Source organism: Eublepharis macularius, chromosome 4 (genome assembly GCF_028583425.1).
Source record: "Eublepharis macularius isolate TG4126 chromosome 4, MPM_Emac_v1.0, whole genome shotgun sequence".
NCBI classification, from domain to species: Eukaryota; Metazoa; Chordata; class Lepidosauria; order Squamata; family Eublepharidae; genus Eublepharis; species Eublepharis macularius.
In genome coordinates, this window is record NC_072793.1 from 173195363 (window position 1) to 173223167 (window position 27805).

At 45.5% G+C, this 27805-nt stretch overlaps 1 protein-coding gene across 1 annotated transcript; it reads left to right on the plus strand.

The window, feature by feature from the left end:
* On the plus strand, positions 1–27635 carry LOC129327854 (zinc finger protein 347-like). Its single transcript, XM_054976604.1, is given in 13 exon segments — positions 1–64; positions 1976–2061; positions 7386–7512; positions 8025–8117; positions 10909–12376; positions 12607–12744; positions 14937–14998; positions 15914–15985; positions 20509–20594; positions 21833–21959; positions 23367–23459; positions 25653–26962; positions 26964–27635. Coding segments are annotated over 12 exon segments (3909 nt in total). The 5' UTR covers positions 1–64; positions 1976–1998; the 3' UTR covers positions 27234–27635.
* The last annotated feature ends 170 nt before the right edge of the window (positions 27636–27805 follow it).

A 27805-nucleotide genomic window follows, 5' to 3' on the forward strand; every position in this document is an offset into this window, starting at 1 on the left:
CCTCTTTGCAGAAGCGGCTTGTGGGTTTCTCACACGGCTGCTTGAAGGGCTGAAGGGGGATCTGGTGAGCTCAGAGGGGCTTGAGCGGGGAGAAGGGAGATACTGGGGACGGCAATGCAAGATCCAAAACAGAAAGAGGCGGGGGGGGGGAGCAGGGGTGAAAGAGAGCCACTTCCCCAGTTCCCATCCTGTCTAACTTCTCTCTCTGGAATCCCTGTTTCCTTATATAAATATGTTTCCATATTTGAATATGTAAAAATATAATTTTAAATTTTCCTTTGATGTTCTAACCACCTGGTGAAGATTTTGTAGGAACTGCCTTTTGCCTTCAATGCACTTGGAGCATCAGAAAACAAAATTAACTGCTGGTTCGGTCTGCCAGATTCCCGTTGGGTTGCCAGCTTTGGCTGGGGAAATTCCTGGATGTTTGGGGGGTGGAGCCTAGGGAAGTGGCCTGCAAATCAGTTGAAATTACAGATCTCCAGACACCACCTAGAGGTTAGCAACCCTAACAGGGGTCTTGGAGAGGCCCACACATGGGGGTTGAAGGCCACACTCTGTGCATAGTGCCCCGCCCCCACCCCAACTGTGGTTTCAGGGGATTTATTTGGCCAACCCAGCAAAGCTAAACAAAAATTGCCTTGTCCTGAAATTAGTGACGTCCTTTTAACAGGCCTTTGCAGTACTTCAGGGGTGCAGAAAAGGGCAGCTGGAATAAGGAAAGGGGTGGAAAAAGAGGAACGCATCTGGGAATTTTTAACTTAGAGAGAAGAAGATGAGGGAAGGAAGACGTGGGCTGCATCCACATGGAGGCTCTTCTGTGTCTTGTCTTCCAAACTGTAGTAGGTGTTTATTTTGAGCCTCCACGAAATCTAAAAATCCTTTGGAGGTTGGGTGGTTTCCTGCTGGATTCCATAGACCATTTAGAGTTACTAACCTTCAGGTGGGGCTTGCAGTTCCCCTGGAATCATAAATAATCTCCAGATGACAGAGATCAGTTCCCCTGGAGGAAATGGTGGCTTTGGAGGGGGGGCTATGCAACAGCACGTCCCTGCTGAGATCTCTCCCTTCCCCAAAGTCCGTCCTCTACCCCCATAACTTCAGGAATGTCCAAAGGCAGAACTGGCAACCCATGGAAGGAAGGCTTGGGGGTGATTTTTTTGTTTTGTGGTGGAGGGAGGGAAAGCAGGGTGGGGCACACCTCAGGAGGCTGAGAGAGCACGGAAAGGGAGGAGATTGTAAACAAGGGAAAAGGCATGGGAAATATTATGGAGTGCTCCGTTCTCTTACGTTTTCTCCACAAAATTGGAATCTAAGGGTGGTGGGAGGATTTTCTTAGGAAATGTTTCCTCTCACTGACAATGCCCTGCCCTTCGCTCTTTGAATCACTGAAGCAGGCATGTGGTAGGATTTCTTCCTCCCCCAACCCGCCCTCGCTTCCCTCCCATCTTATCCTCCCCTTTTCTATTTTGTAATCATGTAATTTGCTTTTCCCGATGCGTGTGAAACACACGGTAGCCTCAGGCTCTCCTAGAGTGGCATAATCTCTTCAGGGCCAAGGGTGCTGGGCAGAAGATGAAGTGGCCATCTCATTGCCACTTCATTCTCCAGCATCTGTGAAGCAGGCCAGAGGGTCTCAGATTCCCCAGAAGGGGGTGGTTTGAGTTGAGGCTTTGGGCCTCATAGCTGAGACATGGACGAATGGATTTGCAGAAACAAATTGGGAGGAAACATGGCAAAAAGAGGAAGGTGGTATCAATGAATAAGGCAGGAGGGATCTCCCCTCACATGGAATGGGTGAGTGGGCACAGGAAGTGATGTCAGGCCAAATATTGCTGATTCTTCCGAGATCAAATCCAGTAGTTTGATTTGTGCCCAGAAGCAAATATGGAGACAAGGTAGTCAAGGGACTGTCCCAGAAAATGTTTGTGCAGCAAGAAAGGTTTCCTTCCCTCTTTCTTTCTCACTCTCTTAGGAAGCAACGAAAAAACACCCTTGATGTCTTCTCCAGCATTTCTTCCCTGTGGTGAAGGGAAACGAGCCGCCATGCAGCCAGCTCAGGTACTATGGTGTATGTTTGTGTGTGCACGCATATGAATGTTCAGTGGGGATACATGCAGCAGTCTGTAAAAGTGTATTTTTAGCATTTCTGTTCCATTACTCCAGCTGCTTGCTAAAACAGGCCTTGACAACTTTTCTTTGGATCTAGGAGCTATTGACTTGTCGGTAACAAATACAATACTTTGTGTGTTGCCTCGAGCAGGTCTCTGGAGAGGCAGCTTATGTACGTTTCTGGAATTTGCTTCATTATTCACTTATAAAAAATCTCATGCCACCTGTTTGGTGCTTATGGGTAAAGTACCCTGACCTGGAGGGCCAAGGCTAACCTGACCTTGTCAGATATTGTGGGCAAAGCAGGATTAGTCCTGGTGGGGAGACCAACAAGCAACTCCTGGCTCACTACACAGAGACAGATAAACGGAAACCATCTTTGTTCATTTCTTGCCTGGAAAACTATATGAAGCAGTGGTGGCTGGTGCTGTTTAGAGTTGGTGGGACCAATTTATGCCTGCCTGCCTTCTTGCCTGCCTTCTCGTCTGCCTTTCTTACTATCTTTTGCTCAGGCATAGCGGCATCACCGCAACCATTATAGTGGTGCATGTATCCAATATACATGCAGTTTTCTTGTGTGCATGCACACATATGGATGACTGCTGTATACCAAAGAAAAGCCCTTCACTGATGCTTTCTCCTATAGTGTATTTTTCAAAATATTTATCTGCTACTGCAGCACATGACAATTTTTTGCGTTATTATCACACTAGATTTTATATTTATCCCTTGTGCATTTATATTTTTGTAAGTTTAGGCACCCTGAGCCCAGACTATAAAATACCTTTGAGACTGCCAGCTCCCAAAACAGATGTAGAAGAGATGTCCCCTTACCTTAAACCCTCTTTCATCACGGTCAATGAAATTATAACAGTGAAGTAATTGAGCACTCAGGAACATTTTATAAATACTAGCAACAAAGCCCTTTGTGGGAAATAATACAACAGGCTCTAGAAAGGGGAGGGCGGGCAAGCGGGCATTTCCTCCTCCTCCGTCTCTGATTCCAGCCAGATGAAGGCAGTGGGATTGGGCATGACCACCTCCTCTGCACTTGATGCCTGCTGGGTGAAGCAGGGGTAGGCATTGCCTCCTGTTCCACTCCTGATCCCGGCTTGGTGAAGAAGGGATGGGCATTGCCACCTACTCTGTGCCTGATTCCAGCAGGCTGAATGGGGAAGTTGGGCATTGCCTCCTGCTCCACACCTGCTCCTGGCTGAGTGAATGGTGTGGGCATTGCCACCTGCTCTGCTTCTGTGGAGCCCCCTGCAATTACTGAACTATTTAAAGAAGCTTTGGAGAACTCACTTGATATGTGTTAAAGATACATGAGATGTATTAGTGTTTTGTACAATGACTGTATCTATTAGTAAGATTGCACTGTTTGTGCAAAATATATATATTTGCATCTTTTCATAAGAAGCTCGTTTTGAGAAGTGGATATAGAGTTCTTGTGGGATATCCAGGTGATATTCACTCTGTGTGTTCCAGCCTGCTTCTGATCCTGGCAGGGTGAAAGGGGATGGGCATTTCCTCCTGCTCCACAGCTGATCCTGGCCAGGTGAAGGGGGGCAGGCATTGCCACCTTCTCCCCTCCTGATCCCGGCTGGGTGAAGGGCAGGCACGCATTGTCACCTGCTCCCCTCCTGAGCATCATGGCACGCTCTCTAGACTGCCTCATCTGGGCTTCCCTCCACAGCAGCGCCCTTTAGTGGTGCACCAGGGTAGGAAGTAAGTTATCTTGAATACGCTTAGCCTTTTATACAGTAGGATTATTATTATTCTCCGTAATCAGTAACAATTTCCATTGTTCTCACACATGAAGTCTTTCCTACAATCCTCCCAACTATTTTTATGCAATATAAAACTATTGAAATCTACATGACTGCTTTCCAAAATCTCCTGATTTCATGTGAATCCAATCCTTTTTTTTAATTAATTTACTTTTTAATTAAGCTTTATAACATACAACAAATAGAAATCAACAATGAACATCAACTGTAACACAACAACTAATCAATAATAGTTTACAAGTTTTGAAGAATATGAACATTACAATAACTTTTAAACAAAGCATACATAATATTACCAAATATCAGAAAACTGAGTCAACATCTGAGCAATTCTTATTTTGGGATGTAAATTGTGCATGTCTATAAATTCAAGAAAAGGGAACCATTTCTCATAGAAATTGGAACTGGCGGGAAAGCGTTCAGCATTGAGAATATTATCATTAATTTTATCCAGGATGAAATGGTCCCATATCTTAGAGGTGAATCCAATCCTGAAGGGCTGCCAACACTGGGACAGAATTGCACATATTTATACTTTAAAAAGTTGGACTATTAAAAAAGCTGACAGGAAGAAAAGTGATTCAATTGAAATGTGGTGCTGGAGGAGAGTTTTGCGAATACCATGGGTGGCCAAAAAGACAAATAAGCGAGTAGTAGATAAAATCAAGCCTGAATTCTGCCTAGAAACTAAAAATGACAAAACTGAGGCTATTGGACTTTGGTCACATCACGAGAAGACCAGACTCTCGAGAAATTGAACAATGCTAGGAAAAGTGGAAGGCAGTAGAAAAAGTGGAAGACCCAAAATGTGATTGCTGGAATTGTTTTCTTGTTTTTATTGATTTTAACTTTTTCACCGCCCAGAGCCCCTGAGGATGGGCGGTTTATAAATTGAAATATGATGATGATGATGATGATGATGATGATGATGATGATGATGATGATGATGATGATGATGATGATGATGATAAAGGAAGCCATGGACTTCAGTTTGCGCGATATGAGCAAGTCTGTTAATGATAGGCTGTTTTGGAGAGCTTTCATTCATACAGTCACCGTAAGTCAGAAGTCACTTGATAGCACATAACACACACACACACTTTAAGAACATTCATGCATTTATTCTATTAACCATCTATTAACCATCTAACTATCAGGAACTAGGCCTCTGGCAAAGGGAGGGAGGAACCTTCTCTTTAGAACTGAGCCTTTCCCCACACATATGGCAATTGGTTCTTCTTCTCTATGACCCTTACCTGACATAGAAAAAGCAGCCAATTGGAAGGCAGTGGTATCCAAGAGGGGCCTACCCTACCCAAGGCTCACTGGATTTATGTGTTTGGCTAAAAAGGGCTTTGCAGCTCACAGTGACCTCTGCAGCTATTGATTGAAAGCTTTGATAGTTTCCCGAGAACAGCCGAAAAGTGAAACAGGTAAATTGGCCATACTTAGAATTATTGCAAGGGAGTCTTGCCATATGAGTCTCTAACCCAGAGGCTGTTCCACCTTTCTCTGACAGCCTCAGAGAAGCTGGAATGAAAAGCCAGCTTGAAACTAGAGATACAAACACAAGAGAGAAACGACGGGACTGGAAGACCAGAAGAAAACCAGGATTCATAAGTCAGTGACTTAGCCTAGGTCACATAGAAATCTTTGAGTAATTTACAATTAAAATACCATTGAAGTCTTTAAATGCGTTTTTTTCCTTTTCTTTTCTCGTCCTTTTTTCTTTTTCGCCAGTTCCTATTTGCCCCTATTGAGGAGCCTCCACTGCTATGGAGTTGCCATAAGTGGGCTGCGACTTGACAGCATTTTACACAAACACTTCCGTAAAGCAGTAGTTAAATACCTACTTTTATAAATATTATTAACTGTTATAAAGTAGAACATCTTTCTAAATCCAGTTATAGAGTAAACACAGAGCTATCAATTTTTTTGATAGATAATTTGCATTCTTTTGTGAAAAGCTTGTAAAATGGAAACAGTTTTGTTTCCATTATTTTTAGTTCTATGCCAACTTTTAAAAATGAGTACCAGACCAAAGCCTTCAAAACAAAAGTCTTTCAAACCTAAAAAATGAAGCAGCATCCACACACGCCTAAAAACAGCTAGAAAACTAGTTCATGACTTACTCGCTGGTAGCAAAATTAATCCGATAGTTTAAAAAAATTATACAGTATTGTCAATGACAAACATTTTGAAGCTGTTTTGATTCTGGTGTTAGTGGAACTATTGTCACTTTTTGGCCATTATCATTATGGATAATTCTGTGTATTTCTTTATAGGCATTGTTTAACAATACAGCCCCCAAACAGGTCAGAAATCATAAAAATTAAAACTCAAATTATTTTGATTAATCTAAGTGCCAACTCTTGTTCTTTCATACACACACACCCCTTAACTGTAGCCAAAGCAGCTTATTTAAAATAGGACTGCTCACATCAGTTGCCCAAAAGGCCAAAAGATAAAGGGAAGGGGAAGGTGGATGGAAAGGCCTTCCGAAGGCAGCTTGGCTGGGCTCCTGCTCTCTGGGCTGGGAGGGTCCTGGTACGTGTGGCTGGAATGTCCATAGTGGACGTTCTCCCAGTGACAGAAGAGAAGGTGGATGGCTGGGTTTAGAAGAGCGGTGGAAAGGAAAGCCTGACGTGGACGTTAAACAAACAGCATAACTTTGGTTAGAGGGAATGAAAAGCAGGATGCAGAATTGCAGTGTCTGGATTCCCCTCCAGGCTTTCTTTCCCATCCACCTCCTTCCATCCATGCAGGAATCTCAGAGTATTAGGTGTGGGGTGGGGGGATTAGCAAGCGGAAGCCACCTTGTTCTTTGGCCTTTGGGGGGTCTTGGGTGCTGGAGAGATAATTCAGGAGGAACACCAAATTTTCAAGTTGCTATGGGGCCCTGCTTTTGTCAAGGCCTCTGCTAACCAACAGAAGCAAAACCATAAATGCAGGGAGGGATGTTGGAGTAATGGAAGGGACTTCTGTCGGTGGAATGGGATTTCCTTGTCTTCAGCTGTCCACAGAACAATGTTCCTGGGAGGACAGAGGGCCTGAAAAAACAACATAATGGGGTGAAATGGGTGTGTGTGTGTTGTGAGCTCTTTCCTATCACCTCCCACCTGAGATTTTGGGGGGTGGGCGGGCTTCTGTATGCCAAGCTGAGGCTTTATCTCTAGACCATGGGCCTTTATTAGTGAAACTGTCGATGTTTGTAAAACCGGTAAAAGCTGCCCCTTCAGTGGAAGCGCAACCCTTCCAGGAGAGGCTGGATGCTCAAGATGATCTTGACCAGCAGCACCTCAGCCTTGCCTAGGATCGGTTTATGGGCCTGGATCTGCCTGTGGACCTTCTCCCAGCCCCTGCTCAGGACCTCCACAGACTCACTGAGCTCCGCTGCTGAGGAGGAATAGCAATGGCACTTGTTTGTGGCTCCCCCCTCCAGATCTCCGAATGATTTCTCCCAGTGTTTACTTCTCCTTCCAGAGTCCCGTGTCCTTTGAAGAGGTGGCTGTGCGTTTCACCCAGGAGGAGTGGACCCTGCTGCGCCCAGCCCAGAGAGCTCTCTACAAGGAAGTCATGCTGGAGAATTTTGGCAACGTGGCGTCTCTGGGTGAGGATCCCTTTTCTCCTTGCTATGCAGAGTGACTGTAAGGAGGTCCTTAGTGAGGAAGGTCACAGTCCGGGTGTCTGCCCTGGGCCAATGGCTGATCTCTGCCCCCCTCCATGATCCTTCCTCTGAAATGGGAGGGGTTGTGGGTTCTCTTTGCAGAGAGGGAGCCCCTGCCTGGCAGTCCTGTGTCTCGGCCCCGTGAGATGCTTCATCTGGAGAAGGTGAAGCAGTCTAAGCAGGGGCTTCCTTCTAGTCTGGGCCTTGCCTTACCTGGGCTGAGATGTGAGTGTGGAGGGAACTCTGCTGGATTCTCTGCCCCTGATTTGTTCTCAATTGGCATTTCAATCTCAGATGCAAATGGAGGAGGCACAGAACTGCCAGTACCAGATGGATGGTTCTTAACCTCCACTCCATACCTATTACTGGTCTTTTTTGTACTTCTGGAGGAATATAGGCAACCTGTCTTAAAATGTATGTGCATCTGAAAAAATAATATTTTTCTCATTAAAAAGAACCTCTGATTGCCAAACCTGACCTCATCTCCTGGCTGGAAGAGGAGCAAGCGTTGTTTCTCCTGATCTCTAATGAAGAAGAGGAATTGGCAGGTAGCTGTTTTGATCTGTCTTGGGACTATGAGTTCCCTGTGCTTCCTTCTAATGTCTGGAGAATTTCTGTGGTCCCTCAATTGCTCTGAGATCCCTTTAACTGGAGGTGCTAGATATTGAATCTGGGACCTGATGCATGGAAAGCATATGCTGTACCACGGAAAAGAGACAAAGAAACTTCAGACAACACTCATATGTGCCTGTATACATCTATGGTGTAGCCTAAATTGTAGTACTGTGTGCAGTTCTGATCACTGTATATCTAAAAGGACATTGCAAGTCCAGAAGAGGGCAACTAAGATGATTAGGGTGTTGGAGCACCTTTCCTATGAGGAAAGACTGTAGAGTCTGGGACTTTTCAATTTAGAAAAGACTACTAAAGAGGAGTCATGATAAAGGTTTATAAAATTACAGACAGTGCAGAGAGAGTGGACAGAGAGATAACTATTTCTTCCTCTTCCAAAATATTAGAACTCAGTGGCATTCCATAAATTTGTTGGGCAATAGATTTAGGAAGGACAGGAAGAAATGCTTTTTTACAGAACAGTTGATTAAAATGTAGAATTTCCTGCCAGGGGATATCATGATGGGCACAGGCATAGACGGCTTTAAACGGGGATTAGACAGAGTCCTGGAGGAGACGTCTGTCAGTGGTAACTTACCAGCCACAGTGACTGAAGGGAACCTCCACATTCAGAGACTGTGAACATCTGAATTAGCAGTGCAGGGGGGCAACTTCAGGGGAAGGCCTCGGCCTCTGTGCCTCGTGGCTGGCCCTCCAGAGTAGCAGGTTGGCCGCCGTGTCAACAGGATGCTGGATCTGACGGCGCACTGGTCTGATCCAGCAGGGCTGTATGTTTGTTCTTCTGCCAGCAAAGCAAAGCAAAGTACAGAGAGCTGAGCAGAGGAGAGCAGAGCATGTGTTTTACCACTGAGGCATGACTCCAGACAATGCTCCCATGAGCACCATTTACTTTCTTCTCCCACAGCAGTGTTGTTAGTGGTACTGCAGAGCCTGGCACATAAATACATGATATGAAGGGAAACCAGAGTATTGCACATAAATATTTGTCAACAGGATAGAACACCAATAGAAAATTCAACTTTTTACAGAGGAATAATAGAATCGTAGACTTAAAAATATTGGAAGGGGCCAGGAGACCTTCCAGTCCACAAAGCAGGATGACCTAAAGCATATCTGACAAATAGTCATCCAACCTCTGCTTAAACACCTCCAAAGAGGGAGAATCCACCACATCCCTGGACAACTGATTCTACCACAGAGCTGACATTGTTAGAATCATTTTCCTAATATTCTACAAATATCTCCCTAGTGTCCTGAAAACGACAGCCCTTCCTGTACTTCAAAAGAATAATCATATCCCCTCTCAAAGATTGCTGAAGTTGAATTTATTTGCAGGTTTGGAACAATGGACTCCTCCCCTCAACATTGAATTGACACACAGGATTTGTCTTGCATTACAGATGCTAATTTACTGTACTTCACATCCCTGCTCTATCAAGCTAATTACAACATGTATTATTGCTAGCTTCCTGACGATAATTTGCAATACACAAATAGGCAGTCCCCTAATCAGCTGGGGAAATTAATATAAAGGAGACAGAAGGGTTAACTGGGATTCACCACCTATATTTATGGGGATTTTCCCCTTAATAGAACACTCAAAATAAACAAGCAGAAGTTCAACTGGAACAGTACTTTTATTAAAAGAGAAATTAAAATTAAAACAAACAAGCACAAAGTACACACAGAACACATACAAGACTAACTAAGAAGAAATCAGGGAGGAAAGGGGAGAAAGTGATTGAGGAAGGGCCATAATTACCAGTCTCGAAGACAGAGGTCTGCAGAGGCAGCAACAAAACAGTGTATTTCTGCGAGAAGAGAAGGTTCAAGTGGACTTGAGATTGGGTATATGAATTCAGAACACACATAGACAGATGGTGGCTAGGGGAGTCCAGTTATAGGATAAAACATTCCTTGGGGCAAGCTGATGCATTTGTCCCCAAAACAATAACTTGATGAGTTATTCTGAAGTGGACAATATTTGGGAGAGTCTTAATGGCTCTACCTGAGGTAGATTATAGGTGTAAATGGTGCTTGATGGCCCTTTGAGTACTGGATGGGAAAAGCTACCAAGTTTAGTGAATAGCTTTGATTAGGGTTGATAGATGAGGGGAAATAGGGAAGAGCCTTGATGAGATAAGCCAGGGGTTTCTTGGAAGAACTTATTGTGTAACTTAAGTGCTTCTCCGGGATGTGGACGGGTTGTCAGTCAATTGGCCACTCTGACTCACCTTCTGGTAATTTTCCAGCCTCCTGTTCAGCTGGTATCTGCTCTCGGCCAGGCAGTACCCTGGGCTGATGGCATATAAACTGCCCTTTCCAGCGTGACTGCTAACAATACCCTCCTACCTTCTGGCTGCCTTATAAAGATTGCTGGGTTTTCCCTTCCAATTGTAAAAGGAACTCTTCTGGAGGGAATGGCGCTTTTCCAAGGCTGTGTGTATCAACTGGGCTAGTGAGTGTCCCTAAACTATCAAGACCCTCTGCCCAGCTGCATTTCTCATCCATGATAGGGTCTCACTAGCTTTCCAATACACATTCTGACAACTTTTCTAACTTCCAGTTCAGCTCAAAGAAGGCTCTCCCTGATAATAAGAGTCACAGGGAAAAGCTATTGCTCAGTAATTAATATTAACTACTGATAATCTGTAGTTAAGCACTGTTATTTTAATTGTTTTCATACCAGGTTTGTGTTTCTTTCAGTGGGAGAGAGATGGGAGTCAGTGAAAGAAATGGAAAAGCATGAGGTGATGAAGACAGAAGAAAGCGTTCCAGATGTAAAAGAGAAAACTGGATTTTACAAAGGAGTGCAGAAGGAGGAAGGAGAGCATCCGCATACAGGAAAAAATCCTTGCAGTCTTTTACAGGGCGATAAAATTCCACTACAAAACATATGCAAAGCAGAAAGCAGAAGTGAGTGTGCTGCAAGTGAAAAAATAACTTCTGAAAAATCCGATATGAATATGCCTTTGAAAACCCACAAAGGAAAGAAAAAGTGTAAATGGCTGGACTGTGGAAAAACTTTCAGTCACAGTGGACACCTTAATATCCATCAAAGAATTCACACAGGGGAGAAGCCATATAAATGCCCAGAGTGTGGAAAAAATTTTGGACGGAAATATAACTTAACATCCCATCAAAGAATTCACAGAGGGGAGAAACCACATAAATGCCTGGAGTGTGGGAAAAGCTTCAGGGAGAAACGGAAACTTACAGTTCATCAAAGAATTCACACAGGGGAGAAACCATATAAATGCCCAGAGTGTGGAAAATCTTTCATTCACAGTGGAGACCTAACTGTCCATCAAAGAATTCACACAGGGGAGAAACCATATAAATGCCCAGAGTGTGGAAAAAACTTTGGACGGAAAAATAGCTTAACATCCCATCAAAGAATTCACAGAGGTGAGAAACCACATAAATGCTTGGAGTGTGGGAAAAGCTTCAGTGAGAGAGGAAAATGTACTGTCCATCAAAGAATTCACACAGGGGAGAAACCCTATAAATGCCTGGACTGTGATAAAAGCTTCAGTGAGAGAGGAAAGCTTACAGTCCATCAAAGAATTCACACAGGGGAGAAAAGATATAAATGCCCAGAGTGTGGAAAATCTTTCATTCACAGTGGAGACCTAACTGTCCATCAAAGAATTCACACAGGGGAGAAACCATATAAATGCTTAGAGTGTGGAAAAAATTTTGGGCGGAAATATAACTTAACATCTCATCAAAGAATTCACAGAGGGGAGAAACCACATAAATGCCTGGAATGTGGAAAAAGTTTCAGTCACAACGGTAACCTCACTTCACATCAAAAAATTCACACAGGAGAGAAACCGTATAAGTGCCTGGAGTGTGGAAAAAACTTCAGTGCGAGAGGAAAACTTACTGTCCATCAAAGAATTCACACAGGGGAGAAACCATATAAATGCCTGGAGTGTGGAAAAAGCTTCAGTAAGAGCGAAAACCTTACCCGCCACTACAGAATTCACACAGGGGAGAAACCATATAAATGCCTGGAGTGTGGGAAAAGGTTCAATGAGAGAGGAAAACATACTGTCCATCAAAGAATTCACTCAGGGGAGAAGCCATATAAATACCTGGAGTGTGGGAAAAAACTTTGGGAGGAAATATACCCATACTACCCATCAAAGAATTCACACAGGGAAGAAACTATATAAATGCCTGGAGGGTGGGAAAAGCCTTGAACAGGAAGATAGCTTAGTGTTCCATCAACTAATTCACATATGGGAGAAAAGCTATCAACACCTGGAGCATGGAAAAACTTCCAGTCACAGTGGAAACCTTACTCTCCATCAAAGGATTCACACATGGGAGAAGCCATATAAATGCCTACAGTGTGGAAAAGGCTTTGGATGGAAAGCTAGCCTAATATCCCACCAGAGAATTCACGTGGGAATTACCACATAAATGCCTGGAGTGTGGAAAGAGCATCAGTGAGACTGACAGTCTTATTGTCCATCAAACAATTCACAAAGTGGAGAAACTATATAAATGCCTGGAGTGTGGAAAAAGCTTCGGGTGAAAAGATAGCTTAGTGTTCCATCAACGAATTCACATGAGAGAAAAGATATAAATGCCTGGAGTGTGGAAAACATTTCAGTAACAGTGGACACCATACTTCCCATCGAAGAATTCACATGGGGAGAAAAACAAATACCTAGATTGTGAAAAATGCTGGTCAAAGTGGACGCCTTGCTTTCCATCAAATAAATATAATACCAATTAAAACAAAAGGATGACCATGTTATCTATGTAGAGCCAGTTTGGTGTAGAGGTTAAGAGCACGGGACACTAATCTGGAGAGCTGGGTTTGATTCCCCACTCCTCCACTTGAAACCAGCTGGCTGACCTTGGGCTAGTCACAGTTCTCTGGAGCTCTCTCAGCCCCACCCACCTCACAGGTGTTTTGTTGTGGGGATAATAATAACATTGTAAACCGCTCTGAGTGGGCATTAAGTTGTCCTGAAGGGCAGTATATAAATTGAATGTTATGTTATTATTATTTTGTGTCTCCTAAAATAAGGTGAGACATCTCCAAATTGGCCACCTGCTTCTGGGTGGTGATGGGATTTAAAAATGAAGGGAATAACAACTCCCTGGACAGGTTATGACTGGAATTTCCGTTTGCTGTTTGCAGTGGAAGGAAAGTTTTTTTTCTCAAGGATCTAGGAAGGGCAAGCAGCACAGACAGGGAAGATGGAAAATAGCCCCTTCCGTGGGCTTAACGACTTCACTGCCTTATCAGAACCTGTGTGGTGTAGGGGTTAGAGCTTCTGATTAAGATCTAAGAGGCCCAGGTTTGAATCCCCAGTCTTCCACTGAAGGTAGTTGGCTGACTTTGGGACAGGCCTACCCTGTTCATCCTAACATACCTCACAGGACAAGAGAATGATGTAAACTTCTTTGGGTCCTTGGTGGGTGGGTGGGAAGGCAGCACCACCAGGGAGGGTGGAAAATATTCCCTCCTTTAAAAAACAAAGAGGATTTCAGGACACCTCCCTGTGATACTGAAACCAATGTGGTGTCACATTTAGAATACCGGACTAGGACCTCTGAGATCCAGGTTCAAATCCCGTGTCTGACATAAAATGTTCCTGGCTGACCTTGAGACCTTGTATTTTTTAATCTGTTGTGGTTCTTGACTTCTAAACCTCAAAAGGCTGAAGCCAATGTCTTGAACGAAAACCAGCTACCTGGCAAAACTTTGTTGAGAAACTCTACTTGCAAGCAACCCATGCAGGGTAGACTTTCTGGTTAATTTTCCTGAAGAGCCAGGAGATTTGTCCTTTTGCTCCTGTGCTGGGGGATAAATAAAATGGACTGGAGGCAGCTAACAGAAGCTGATGTGAGAGCAATCTCTCATTGGCAATTTTGTAACTTTGCTTACTACGGAGTGGGTGCCCTGCATGCACTTTTCCCTGACTTGGGGTAAAGACAGGTGGTGGTCCCCACTCTTGACAGTGCTACAATATCTTTTGTGTTACTGCAAAAGTCATATGAATTCGTGAGGAAAAATTTGCAATCCTCTAGATCTGATTTTTTCCCGGTACCCAAATTAGACACTATCTTTTCACTTCCCTTGACTGTAGTAGGACCCAACTATGCAATTTTTGAATACTTAATCTTTAGACTTTTGCTTCAGTTGTGTCTTCAGATTTAAGGTTGGTTCCAGATTTCTACATTCCTAATCCTATTGTTTATTGGATGTCTCATCCTGTTGTTTGTACTGACATCCGCCTTGAGTGCCATTGAGAAAGGTGGACTATAAATCACATAACTTCTTCCTTCCTTGTTTTTGGATTGCTAAAGGAGAGGACAGACTGCAGCTTCTCCTGCTTCTAAAGGGCCTGCCCCTCATCAGAGGTGCGAACCTCTTGCCTTGAGCACAGGTGCTGTTCACGAGTGGCTCTTCATTTATTTATTGTTTGCTCTTCCCACAAGTGGACTCAGAGCAGATAACCACGTTTGAATCTACATAATATTACCATTTAAATCATAAAAACTTACAATTTAGCAATAAAAGGAACAGCTCTAACAGTCAGCCCATATTACCCATTTCTGAAATGTTTCTGGGAGTGGTCCAACAGGTGGAAGGAAAAAAAGAAAAAGGGAAGGGTCCCTGTCTAGGTGGCCGGCTGGAAGGCTCATCCATAGCCCAGCCTCAACCATATGCATCATGAAACCTGGGCCCAGCCCTTGCCTGCACCTAGTGGAAAGAGCAACCCCACTTGCGTGCCTGGAGATCAGAAGCAGTTGGCATCAGACGACGCTGGTGAGACCACACAGGGATGGATACATTGCAGCTTGTAGCCCTGGAATGTTTACGGTTTCCTTGTGACGTATTGTGAGGCATGTTGAATGGGAGTTACTAGTGGTGTGTTTTAGTGGTTCTGGGGGCAATTATTACCTAGAGTTGGATGTATGAAGAATGCACCATTCCAGTGCGGATGGGAGCTCATAGCTGTAAGGGCAGCAGTGATCAAAGATGGCCAGTATCTGGCATGGATGCTCTCTGCCTATCTAATTCTGTAGCATCCTGAACATTGATGGTACAAGGGCCGCTCTTTTCCCCCTTGGTTGCACTAATACTATGCAATCCCAGATCAGCCCTGGTCAGTATTTGGATGGGAGTCCACCAAGGCAGGCCAGGGTTGCCACACAGAGGCAGGCAATGGCAAACCACCTCTGAATGTCCCTTGCCTTGAAACCCTGCATGGTCATCGTAAGTTGCCTGGGACTTTAAAACTATAAAAGGAGTTGAAAGGGGAGGGACAGAAGCGAGGAAAGGAGATGGGCAGGGTGGGCACAAGGCACCAATCACTGCACGGTGGGCAGGTCAAGGTAAATTTTTAGGGTGTAAGCTTTCAAGAGTCAGAACTTTCTCCAAAAACAGATGACCCCTCTTGCCTTTGCTTCTTCCGGGATTGCTATTTCTCTTTCAGGCAGAGGCAGGACTGTGCCTTCAATATTCAGACGATCCTTAAACAATGCAAGCACAGGGACCTGCCGGATTAGCAATTGGAGCCAACAGGCACAGTTCTAGTTTCCAAAGAGATTTAATCCCCAGGGTTAAACCTGGAGCAATTGGATGCCAGGGTGAGGAGAGGGCCCAGCATTTTCCCCAAAGGCCCTCATGGATGCCACACACAGATTTTTAAAAAGAGTTTCTCGTTCATGTGGTTGCAAGGGTGTGCTCAACGTTGCCTCCTGAAATCCCAGAAAGCAGAGGAGATTCGGAGAGATCCCCGGCAGGGAATGGGTAAGCCAGTTTTTAAAGGGAGGAATGTTCCTAAGGAGACCAGCTTTCTGGCCTCCCATCCGGAAGCCAAAGCCTTTTATGTAGCACTTGCTTTTGAGTTTCCTCTTAAGGATTATTTCTTTGGAAGGTTTTAAGAAGAGGCGATATGGCCATCTGACAGCCATGCTGCTTCTATGACTGTGCATGAATTTTGGCAGGTTGCGAGGCGTCCAGGAAGGAATGAGCTGCTGCTAGGCTCCTGTGGCCCTTATCCTCCCCTGGCAATGCTGATTGCCCAGCATGAATTTGCCTCCAGGACAGGCTCCACTGGCCAGGGGTCTTGGAAGCTGTTTTCCTCACGGGCAAAGAGTAGCAGTAATGGGGGGGGGGGAGGGAATGGAGAGCGGTAGATGTGAATTTCCTGAATTTTGCAGGAGGTTGAAATAAATGGCCCTTGAGTTCCCTTCCACCTCTATGCTCCTGTGTTTCTTTTTTTCTCGTAATGTTTTCATTTGGTGCCAGAAGTCCTTGAACAGAAAGACAAAGCCCAAAAAAGTGTGTGTGGGGGGGCATCCTAAAGCTGCTCACAGACCCTAAAAATGAAGAGCTTGACGGAATAAAATCAAACCCCGTGCATTCTGTTCATGAATGAATGGATCTATTCATTCTCTCTCTCCCTCTCCCTCCCCTTTGTAACGGCTGCGATTCTATCCAAGGGTTAAAGGGAGGGAGGTCACAATCCTAGAGAGGCCAGAGAGTGGGGCTGGGCGAGCCGTTTCCTGCCCCTCCGATCGCAGCAGCCGCCTTTGGTTTTCTCCGGTCGCTGCTTGAATGGCTGAATCTGGTGAGCTTGGAGGGGCGTTCGGGGGGGAGATGTGGGGTGTGTGTGGGGTGTTGCAATGCAGAATCGCGAACAAAGAGAAAGGAGGGGGTGAGGTGGGAGAAAGCACCCCCCCCCCCCCGGGGTCCTTCCTCTTGGATCAGAAAGAACCAAAGAAATGCCTGGGGAATAAAAGAGCTGCAGGCGGCACGAAGAAGAAAGGCGTTGTGCTTATTGGGGGTTTGGACCGGGCCGGGGAGCAAGAGATCGAGGCTGGGGAGCAGCGGGAAGGGCAGCAGGAGATTTGTGCGAGAAAGCGCCCCCCCCCACACACACGCACACCCCTTCTGCCCCCTCTGCCTTTTTTTTTAGCCTGTCCCCGGCGGGGCTTTCCTTCTTTCCTCTGCAGTCTCCTCAACAATATTCCCCAACAGTAATTTTTTCGCTCTTTCGAAAACTGATGCAGGTGGGTTTGAGAAGACAGCCCCCTCCCCTTCTCTTGAAGTCCTCTAATGTTGGAGTTTAACCCCCTCCCTCCTCTGTGTATATATGGAGGGGGGATCCCTCCGGGTTCCGTTAGATCAGGAGTCCACTGTGTGGTTTGTGTGTGGTGAGAGCACTCAAGTCAGTGTTGACTTATGGCGACCCCTGGTGGGGTTTTCATGGCAAGAGACTAACAGAGGTGGTTTGCCATTGCCTGTCTCTGCAACTCTGGTCTTAGTTGGAGGGGTGCTGTCCAGTTACTAACCAAGGCTGACCCTGCTTAGCTTCTGAGATCCGACAAAATCAGGCTCACCTGGGCTATTCAGGTCAGGGTCCACAGTGTGGGCACCTCTGAAATTCTGACAGGGGATGGTGGCCACATCCACAGGAGGTGGAGCTAACCATAAAATGGTCGCCACTGAAGCCTCATGAGGCAAATTTCAGTAACAGTTAGGTGTCATTAACTCCTATTGAAATCAGTGGGACATAAATCAGTAATCAAGACAAAATCTTATTATTTTGCTGGGATTGTGCCTTATGTGTTCTGACATTACCCTTCTTGCGTCGTTTAAAAAAGAAACTAGTGCTTTAAAACATTGTCTTGCAAACACACAAAATAAGTATACCTGTTGAGCTAACTAAGAAACCCTCGTTGGGCAGTTTCAGGTGGGTAGCCACGTTGGTCTGTAGTAGAAGGGCAAGATTTGGGTTCAGTGGCACCTTAAAGATGAACTAGATTTGCAGAGAATGAGCTCTCAAGAGTCGGAGAGTCAGCTCTGACTCGAAAGCTCATACCCCGGAAATCTAGTTGATCTTTAAGGTGCTACTGGATCCACTTGTTCCTCTGTCTTCATTTTGCCGGCATTTAGCACACTTGCAAGAGGAAAAGGGACGACTGCTTCGTCATCTGGCTGTCTCCTTTACATGAGCCCTTCTCTCATGAACCCAGCCATTTTGAATGTGCGCAATTACTTGTAAGAATGCCATTTGGGGCGGAAAGGCTGGTGGGAGCTCCTTGCAGACGTGTGTGGTAAGAGGGAGCTTGGCCAGCCTGGCCTCTTAGCCAGGCAGCCCAATCATTTCTAATCAGAACCAAGCCCCCTTGTACCTTTAGAAGATCACTCTGTTCTGTGCACAGATACAGTACTTTCCATAGAGGAGAGGCAGCTCTCTCCTGTATGGAGGCCACCTCCTGGCCTTCCGTCATGGTGCCAGTGGTCGTGGAGGGCCCTCCGTGGCCTCAGATGGGGAGTGAGGGGGCTGGGTTTCATCAACCCTTCCTCTCCCCTGCCTTTTGACCATCAGAATCTACCTTCCTCCCCAGCCAGGTTCTGGAGCACTCCTTTTAATCCCTGCCCTCATTTCACTACCCCCAACCCGTCCGGTCTCACCCCCAAAGTGCTGCACAGCACCTAAGCTAATGGTTGCAGCATTGCGCATCCCAGCCCTTGGCCACCCACTCCCACCTCCTCAGAGCCTTTGGTGGCTTCTGCCCTGCCTGCACCACAATTGCAGCTACACTCCTAAGGCTGTTCGGGGCCGGCTTCACTACCCTGCTGGAGTGGGATCTGCAGCCTGGGATGGGGCTGGCACCCATGTCTGAGGCACCGCGGCATGTCAGCTCTTGGCATCATTAGGCAGCGCTCACTGATTCCTGCTGTGGCTGCCGTGCCTGGGGATCACCGCAGCTGCTCAAAGCTGCCTGCCCTGAGGCTGGCCTCTTGGGGCTGGCCTGGCTCTGTCAGCCTCCTGGCTGTGAGAGAAGGCTACGTGGTCCTCCATAGGGTTGCTGTCCGGGCTCCAGATGGGGAGAGCAGTCGCTCCCCTGGCTGCATCTCAAGTCCAGGCCAGAACTTGTCTCCAACCTATGTCGGCCCTATGAATGAAAGACCTCCTTTTATTGAGCCAAGCCATCTCGTTTTAGGTCTTCCTCTTTTCCTATTGCCTTCTACTTTTCCTAGCATTAGTGACTTTTCCAGAGAATCTTGTCTGCTCGTGATGTGACCAAAGTACGATAGCCTCAGTTTTATTATTTTTGCTTCTAGGGAAAATTCAGGCTTCACTTGATCTAGTACCCACTTATTTATCTTTTTGGCTGTCCATGGTATCCGCAAAACTCTCCTCCAGCACCACATTTCAAATAAATCGATTTTCTTCCTGTCTGCTTTCTTTACCATCCAACTTTCACATCCATACATAGTAATGGGGAATTACCATAGTTTGGGTGATATAATATGGATGTAATATGACAGAGGGGATACCATAAAACTCCACAAAGTAGTTAATATTGGCACATAATCAGCTGGAGCGGGGAAAGGGAGTTTTTTTAAAAATGAAGAGAAAAGACCCGGCAAGGGGGAATAAACAGACACATAAACTTAGAGAAAGTCTGAGTGGGGAGGGAAGATAGAGAATAAAAAAATAGAGAGAGGGAATGCTGGGGGGACGATCACATACAGAGGAAGCCCAAGCTCAGGGGGGGAGGGGGGGAAGAGAGAAAATAAAAGGAACACAATGTTGATGGGGGGGTGGGGGGGGAATGGATTCCGAATAGGAAGAGGGCCAAAGGCAGGTTTCCGTCGGAATGCTCAGCTCCAATCAGCGCTTCACACTTCCCCTTCTGCCGGCTCCCCTCCTCGCCCGCTTCGTGGCTTGCTCCCATTCAGGCAGGCCAACGTGGTCCTGGACCACAGCCACACTGGTGACAACAGGAAGGCGGCCAGCTTGAATGGGTAGGGCTTTTCTTTCCCTGCACATGCAGGGGGAGAACTAGGGAGGTTGCATTGCTGACTTGTGCAGCAGAGAGTTTTTGTTTCTCTCTCCCCATCCGACACTGCTTGTCCAGGCCTGAATGGGTTGGAAGAAAGGTACTGTTCAAGATGCCTTACTTTATTATGCAGCAACAATCCTGCCACTGTTGCTGCAGCTGCCTCTGAACCACGTTTTTAAAATACCAAACACCCCATCTGACCTCCAATGGCCAATCAGAAGACCTGCTGGGGAAACGTCCTGACCCCGCCCACTTTTTTTACCCCACCCACTTTCTAAAACCACTTGGTGGGCTCCATTGCGCCCGTGGGCACCATGTTGGGGAACCCCACATTAGATCATTCACCAGACTTGCTGGACTAGGTTTGCCAACCCTCAGGTGGCGCACGGAGATCTCCCGGAATTACAACATCTCCAGAGATCAGTTCCCTTTGAAAAACAGCTCCACTTTCTTGCTTGTTTTCCATCCCAGGCCACAGCAGAAAGTCACCTTTGACATCTTCGCCATCGTCTCCTCCACGTGGTGAAATGAAAAGAGCCGCCATGCAGCCCACTCAGGTACGAGGACGGGGGTGTCACTGGAGAGATGTGAAGCAGACGGCAGGGACGTCTCCATCTTTGTTACAAAGTTCTGTTACTATCAATTTTGCATTCTCATTTGGGGAGAGAAGAACTTCCTGATGCTTGGGTACTCCTTCTCCCATGATCCCTGGTGGCAGGATGTGAGGTCATTCCTTCCCTGCTTCCGTGGAGAGGGAGGTCTCCTTTCTTCAGTTCTTTTCCTACCTCTTTGCGAGTGCAGGACTCTACTGGAGCTCTGACTGCTTGTAAAATGGATAAAATTTTGTTTCCTTTTTTATTTGTAATTCAACGTTACCTTCTAAAAGAATATATAGTTAAAATAGGTAACGGCAGTAAAACAACAGTTTTTAAAAACTAAAAAGGTGAAACCTAAAAACAAGAAAGCCAGCTCACGCGTTCATTAACTGCTAGACTGAACCCACATTTAAACAACAAATCAATAAAACTGTAAAAAAAATTCACTGAAAGGAACCCCCCAGTGGTGCATACAAGTGAGCATATGGATCTGCCTTTTACTTAATCAGAAGGCTGGCCTATCTGAGAGCGGGACCACAAGTGACGCCTGACACAGGTTGGACACTAGTCAGCTTCCCTCAAGTTTTGATGGGAAATGTAGGCATCCTGGTCTTGCAGCTTGGCTCTCTGACTGCTGTCCAATGGATTTTCAGCTGTCACTTGTCCAACATTCCGCCAAGCTGCCTACATTTCCCATCAAAACTTGAGGGAAGCTGGCAAGTGTCCAACCTGTGTCAGGCGTCTCTTGTGGTCCCGCTCTGAGTCTCCCTGAACTGGCAGCGGATCTTTCCCATCACCTCCTACCTGAGACTTGGAAGGGGAGATGCCAGAGACTGGGACTGTATGAATGTATGCCAAGCAGGGGCTTTATCTTGGGGCCATGGTCCTTTACTAATGAAACAGTAAATGCTTGTGAAGCCAGAGGCGAGTGAAAGCTGCCCCTTCAGGGGAAGTGCAACCCTTCCAGGAGAGGCTGAATACTCAAGATGATCTTGACCAGCAGCACCTCAGCCTTGCCTAGGATCAGTTTATGGGCCTGGATCTGCCTGTGGACCTTCTCCCAGCCCCTGCTCAGGACCTCCACAGACTCACTGAGCTCCGCTGCTGAGGAGGAATAGCAATGGGTATCCCGCACTTGTTCATGGCTCCCCCCTCCAGATCTCCGAATGATTTCTCCCAGTGTTTCCTTCTCCTTCCAGAGTCCCGTGTCCTTTGAAGAGGTGGCTGTGCATTTCACCCAGGAGGAGTGGACCCTGCTGCGCCCAGCCCAGAGGGCTCTCTACAAGGAAGTCATGCTGGAGAATTTTGGGAACGTGGCCTCTCTGGGTGAGGATCCTTTTCTCCTTGCTATGCAGAGTGACTGTAAGGAGGTCCTTAGTGAGGAAGGTCACAGTCCGGGTGTCTGCCCTGGGCCAATGGCTGATCTCTGCCCCCCTCCATGATCCTTCCTCTGAAATGGGAGGGGTTGTGGGTTCTCTTTGCAGAGAGGGAGCCCCTGCCTGGCAGTCCTGTGTCTCGGCCCCGTGAGATGCTTCATCTGGAGAAGGTGAAGCAGTCTAAGCAGGGGCTTCCTTCTGGTCTGGGCCTTGCCTTACCTGGGCTGAGATGTGAGTGTGGAGGGAACTCTGCTGGATTCTTTGCCCCTGATTTGTTCTCAATTGGCATCTCAATCATTCAAGTCGGGAGGGGGGGGGAAGTCAATGAATAAATATTGAATAAATATTTATAAATATATAATAAGTAGTGAAGTGCAAAGTGATAGTGCTATTAAATACAGTAAATACTAATTCAATAAATATTCGATAAATACAATCAGTGATACAGACCAAAGTGGAGCAACCGATTTCCACGCACCTAGAAGAAGAAATAAGCAAGTAACGTTATTGTAAGAACTTCAGACTGTATTACTTCTTTTCACTCCCTTAGAAGAAGAAATAAGAAAAAGACATTATCGCAAGTACTTTGGACTGTATTACTTGTTTGGTTTAGCTGTTGCCATTCCTATTTTACAATAATAATAATAACATTTGATTTATATACCGCCCTTCAGCACAACTTAATGCCTACTCAGAGCGGTTTACAAAGTATATCATTATTATCCCCACAGCAAAACACCCTGTGAGGTGGGTGGTACAGAGAGAGCTCCAGAGAACTGTGACTAGCCCAAGGTCACCCAGCTGGCTTCAAGTGGAGGAGTGGGGAATCAAACCCGGCTCTCCAGATTAGAGTCCACACTCTTAACCACTATGCCAAACTGGCTGTTCTATGAGGTTCTCTTACTATGTATTGTACTACTGTTTGTTGAACTATTCCATAGATGTGAATTTTCTCTGTTTAATCTGACTATATTGATTGTATTTATTGAATGCTTATAGAGTTAGTATTTCCTATATTTATTAGCACTGTCACTTTGCACTTTACTATTTATTATAATTATAAATATTTATTCAATATTTATTCATTGATTTATTTTCCCTTGACTTGTGGGTAACCACTTTGTTTCTTGTCAGTTTCGAGTCGGGGAGGCTTTGTTCTGGTTCTGGCATTTCAATCTCAGCTGGGCAGGGAGCAGGCACAGAACTGCCAGTACCAGGTGGGTGATTCTTGACCTCCATCCCAAACCTATTGCTTGTCTTTTTTGTATTTTTGGAGGACTACAGACAACCTGGCTTGGAATCCTTGGATGTATGTGCATACGAGAAATAATTATTTCCTTTTTTTCTGATTAAAAAGCACCTCAGATTGCAAAACCTGACCTCATATCCTGGCTGGAAAAGGAGCAGGAGTTGTTTCTCCTGAGCGCTAATGAAGAGGAGGGATTGGCAGGTAGCTGTTTTGATCTGTCTTGGGACTGTGACCTGCCTGTGCTTCCTTCCATGGGCTAGTTGGTTTCTCATTTGCTCTGAGATCCCTTTAACTGGAGGTGCTAGATATTGAATAGGGAACCTGGTGCATGGAAAGCCAAAGAAACTTTAGACAGCACCCATGTGCTCCTGCATACATCTATGGTGTGGAATACCATGGGCAGTTCTGGTCACCACATCTGTGAAAGGACATTGCAGAGCAGGAAAAAGTCCAGAAGAGGGCAACTAAGATGATTAGGGGGGTGGAGCACCTTTCCTGTGAGGAAAGGCTGCAGAGTCTGGGACTTTTCAGTTTAGAAAAGAGACAGCTGAAGAGAGGGGACATGATAGAGGTTTATAAAATTACAGATGGGGTAGAGAGGGTGGACAGAGGTAACTTTTTCTCCCTCTTCCAAAATATTAGAATTCAGGGGCATTCCAAAAAGCTCATGGACAGTAGATTCAGGAAGGACAAAAAGAAATTCTTTTTTACAGAACGGTTGATTAAAATGTAGAATTTCCTGCCCAAGGATCTCAGGATGGGCACAGGCACGGACGGCTTTAAATGGGGATTAGACAGAGTCCTGGAGGAGAGATCTGTCAGTGGTAACTTACCAGCCACGGTGACTGAAGGGAACCTCCACATTCAGAGACTGTGAACATCTGAATTAGCAGTGCAGGGGGGCAACTTCAGGGGAAGGCCTCGGCCTCTGTGCCTCGTGGCTGGCCCTCCAGAGTAGCAGGTTGGCCGCCGTGTCAGCAGGATGCTGGATCTGACGGCGCACTGGTCTGATCCAGCAGGGCTGTATGTTTGTTCTTCTGCCAGCAAAGCAAAGCATGTGCTTTACTACAGAGACATGACTCCAGACATTGCTCCCATAAGTGCAATTTTTCTCCCCCAGCATAGAGCAGTGTTGTAAGTGGTACTGGAGAGCCTGGTACAAAAATACACACTCTGAAGAGAAACCAAGCATTGCACATAAATATTTGTCAACAGGATAGAACACCAATAGAAAATTCAACTTCTTGCAGAGGAATAATAGAATCGTAGAATTAAAAATGTTGAGAGGGGCCAAGAGACCCTCCAGTCCACACAGCAGGATGACCTAAAGCATCCCTGAGAAATAATCATCCAGTCTCTGCTTAAACACCACCAAAGAGGGAGAGTCCACCACATCTCTAGGCAACTGATTCTGCCACAGAGCTGCCATGGTTAGAAAGAGTTTTCCCAATATTCTGCCAATACCTCTGTATTCTCCTGAAAATAACAGCTATTCCTATACTTCAAAATAATAGTCATATTTCCTCTCAAAGACTGCTGAAATTGAGTTTATATGCATGTTTGGAACAATAGACTCTACCCCCCCAGGTTGAATCGATACACAAGATTTTTCTCCCATTACAGATGCTAATTTATTGCATTTTGCACCCCTGCTCTGTCAAGCTTCTATCTTTTCCCACTCATGTCTGAGGAAGGGAGCTTTGACTCTCGAAAGCTCATACTCTTTAAATCGAATAGGCCTCTAAGGTTAGTAACTTGGTGAAACAGATTCTGGGCATCCTCCCCCTCGTCCGTCCCTGGCTGGAGGTAGATGGATGGGTGTTGGCATGGCATGGCATGCTGGTCCTTCTGTATTTTCTGCTGATCGTCAGAAACAGACAGGATCACACACATTTCCATACACACCTCACACAAACGGTCAGCTCCTTTTCTGATCTCCCACCCCCATGTGAGAGAAAAGAACCGTTAGCCAATCTGGGTCTTGAGTTCTGGAGTCCAAAGCCCGCCAGAACAAGCGGGCCCAATAGAGAGGAATTAACAAATGTAAGGATTGCTGTGTTTTCCCTTCCAGTTGTAAAAGGGACTCATCCGGAGGGCATGGTGCTTTTCCCAGGCTGTGTTACACAACTGGGCTAGTGAGTGTCCATAAACTGTCAAGACCCTCCGCCCGGCTGCATTTCTCATTCCTGATAGGGATTCATTGGCTTTCCCGTACACATTCTGGCAACTTCCAGTTCAGCTTAGAGAAGTGTTGCTCTGCTAATAACAGTTGCAGAGAAAAGCTTTTGCCCAGTTATTATTATTAACTACTGATCATCAGTAGGTTAAGTTCAATCCCTAGTGTCATACGCTCTTATTTTAATTGTGTTCATATCAGGTTTCTGTTTCTTTCAGTGGGAGAGACATGGAAGTCAGTGAAAGAAATGGAAAAGCATGAGGTGATGGAGAAAGAAGATACATTTCCAGGTGTGAAAGAGAAGGCTGGATGTTATGAAGGAGTGCAGAGGGAGGAAAGACACCACCGGCATACAGGAAGAAATACTTGCTGTCTTTTACGGGGTGATGACATTCCACTGCTTCAAAAAAGATGCAAAGCAGAAAGCAGAAATGAGCGCAGTAGAAGTGAAAAAAGAACCTCTGAAAATCCCCATATTAATATGCTTTTGAAAACCGAGAATGGAGAGAGAATGTGTAAATGGCCAGAGTGCCGAAAAACCTTCAGTCACGTTGGACACCTTAATATCCATCAAAGAGTTCATCTAGAGGAGAAGCCATATAAATGCCCAGAGTGCGGGAAAAGGTTTGGACAGAAAGATCATTTAACATCCCATCAAAGAATTCACACAGGGGAGAAACCCTATAAATGCCTGGTGTGTGGGAAGAGCTTCAGTGAGATCAGAAAACTTACAGTCCATCAGAGAATTCACACAGGGGAGAAACCATATAAATATCTAGATTGTGGGGAAAGCTTTGCACAGAAACATATCTTAGTGTTCCATCAACTAATTCACATAGGGGAGAAAACATATAAATGCCTGGGTTGTGGAAAAATTGTTAGTCACACTGAAGACCTCACTATCCATCAAAGAATTCACACAAGGGAGAAGCCATATAGATGCCTAGAGTGTGGGGAAAGCTTTGGGAGTAAAGCTAATCTAACATCTCATCAAAGATTGCACACAGAGGAGAAACCATATACATGCCTAGAGTGTGGAAAAACCTTTAGATATAACGCTAAACTAACATCCCATCAAAGAATGCACACAGGGGAGAAACCATATAAATGTATAGAGTGTGGAAAAAACTTTGGATGGAAAGCTAACCTAACATCCCATCAAAGAATGCACACAGGAGAAAAACCATATAAATGCTCCGTGTGTGCGAAAAGTTTTGCGTGGAAAGATAAGCTAACTTCCCATCAAAGAATGCACACAGGAGAAAAACCATATAAATGCTCCGTGTGTGCAAAAAGTTTTGCGTGGAAAGATAACCTAACTTCCCATCAAACAATTCACAATGGGGAGAAACCACATAAATGCCTAGAGTGTGGAAAAGCGTTCAGGCAGAAGGGAAATCTTACTGTCCATCAAAGAATTCACACAAGGGAGAAGCCATATAAATGCTTGGAGTGTGGAAAAAGCTTCCGTGAGAGAGGAAAACTTACTGTCCATCAAAGAATTCACTCGGGGGAGAAGCCATATAAATACCTGGAGTGTGGGAAAAAATTTTGGGAGGAAATATACCCATACTACCCATCAAAGAATTCACACAGGGAAGAAACTATATAAATGCCTGGAGGGTGGGAAAAGCCTTGAGGGTGGGAAAATGCCTGGAGGGTGGGAAAAGCCTAGTGTTCCATCAACTAATTCACATATGGGAGAAAAGCTATCAACACCTGGAGCATGGAAAAACTTTCAGTCACAGTGGAGACCTTACTCTCCATCAAAGGATTCACACATGGGAGAAGCCATATAAATGCCTACAGTGTGGAAAAGGCTTTGGATGGAAAGCTAGCCTAATATCCCACCAGAGAATTCACGTGGGAATTACCACATAAATGCCTGGAGTGTGGAAAGAGCATAAGTGAGACTGACAGTCTTATTGTACATCAAACAATTCACAAAGTGGGGAAAGTATATAAATGCCTGGAGTGTGGAAAAAGCTTCGGGTGAAAAGATAGCTTAGTGTTCCATCAACGAATTCACATGAGAGAAAAGATATAAATGCCTGGAGTGTGGAAAACATTTCAGTAACAGTGGACACCATACTTCCCATCGAAGAATTCACATGGGGAGAAAAACAAATACCTAGATTGTGAAAAATGCTGGTCAAAGTGGACGCCTTGCTTTCCATCAAATAAATATAATACCAATTAAAACAAAAGGATGACCATGTTATCTATGTAGAGCCAGTTTGGTGTAGAGGTTAAGAGCACGGGACACTCATCTGGAGAGCTGGGTTTGATTCCCCACTCCTCCACTTGAAACCAGCTGGGTCACCATGGACAAGTCACAGTTCTCTGGAGCTCTCTCAGCCCCACCCACCTC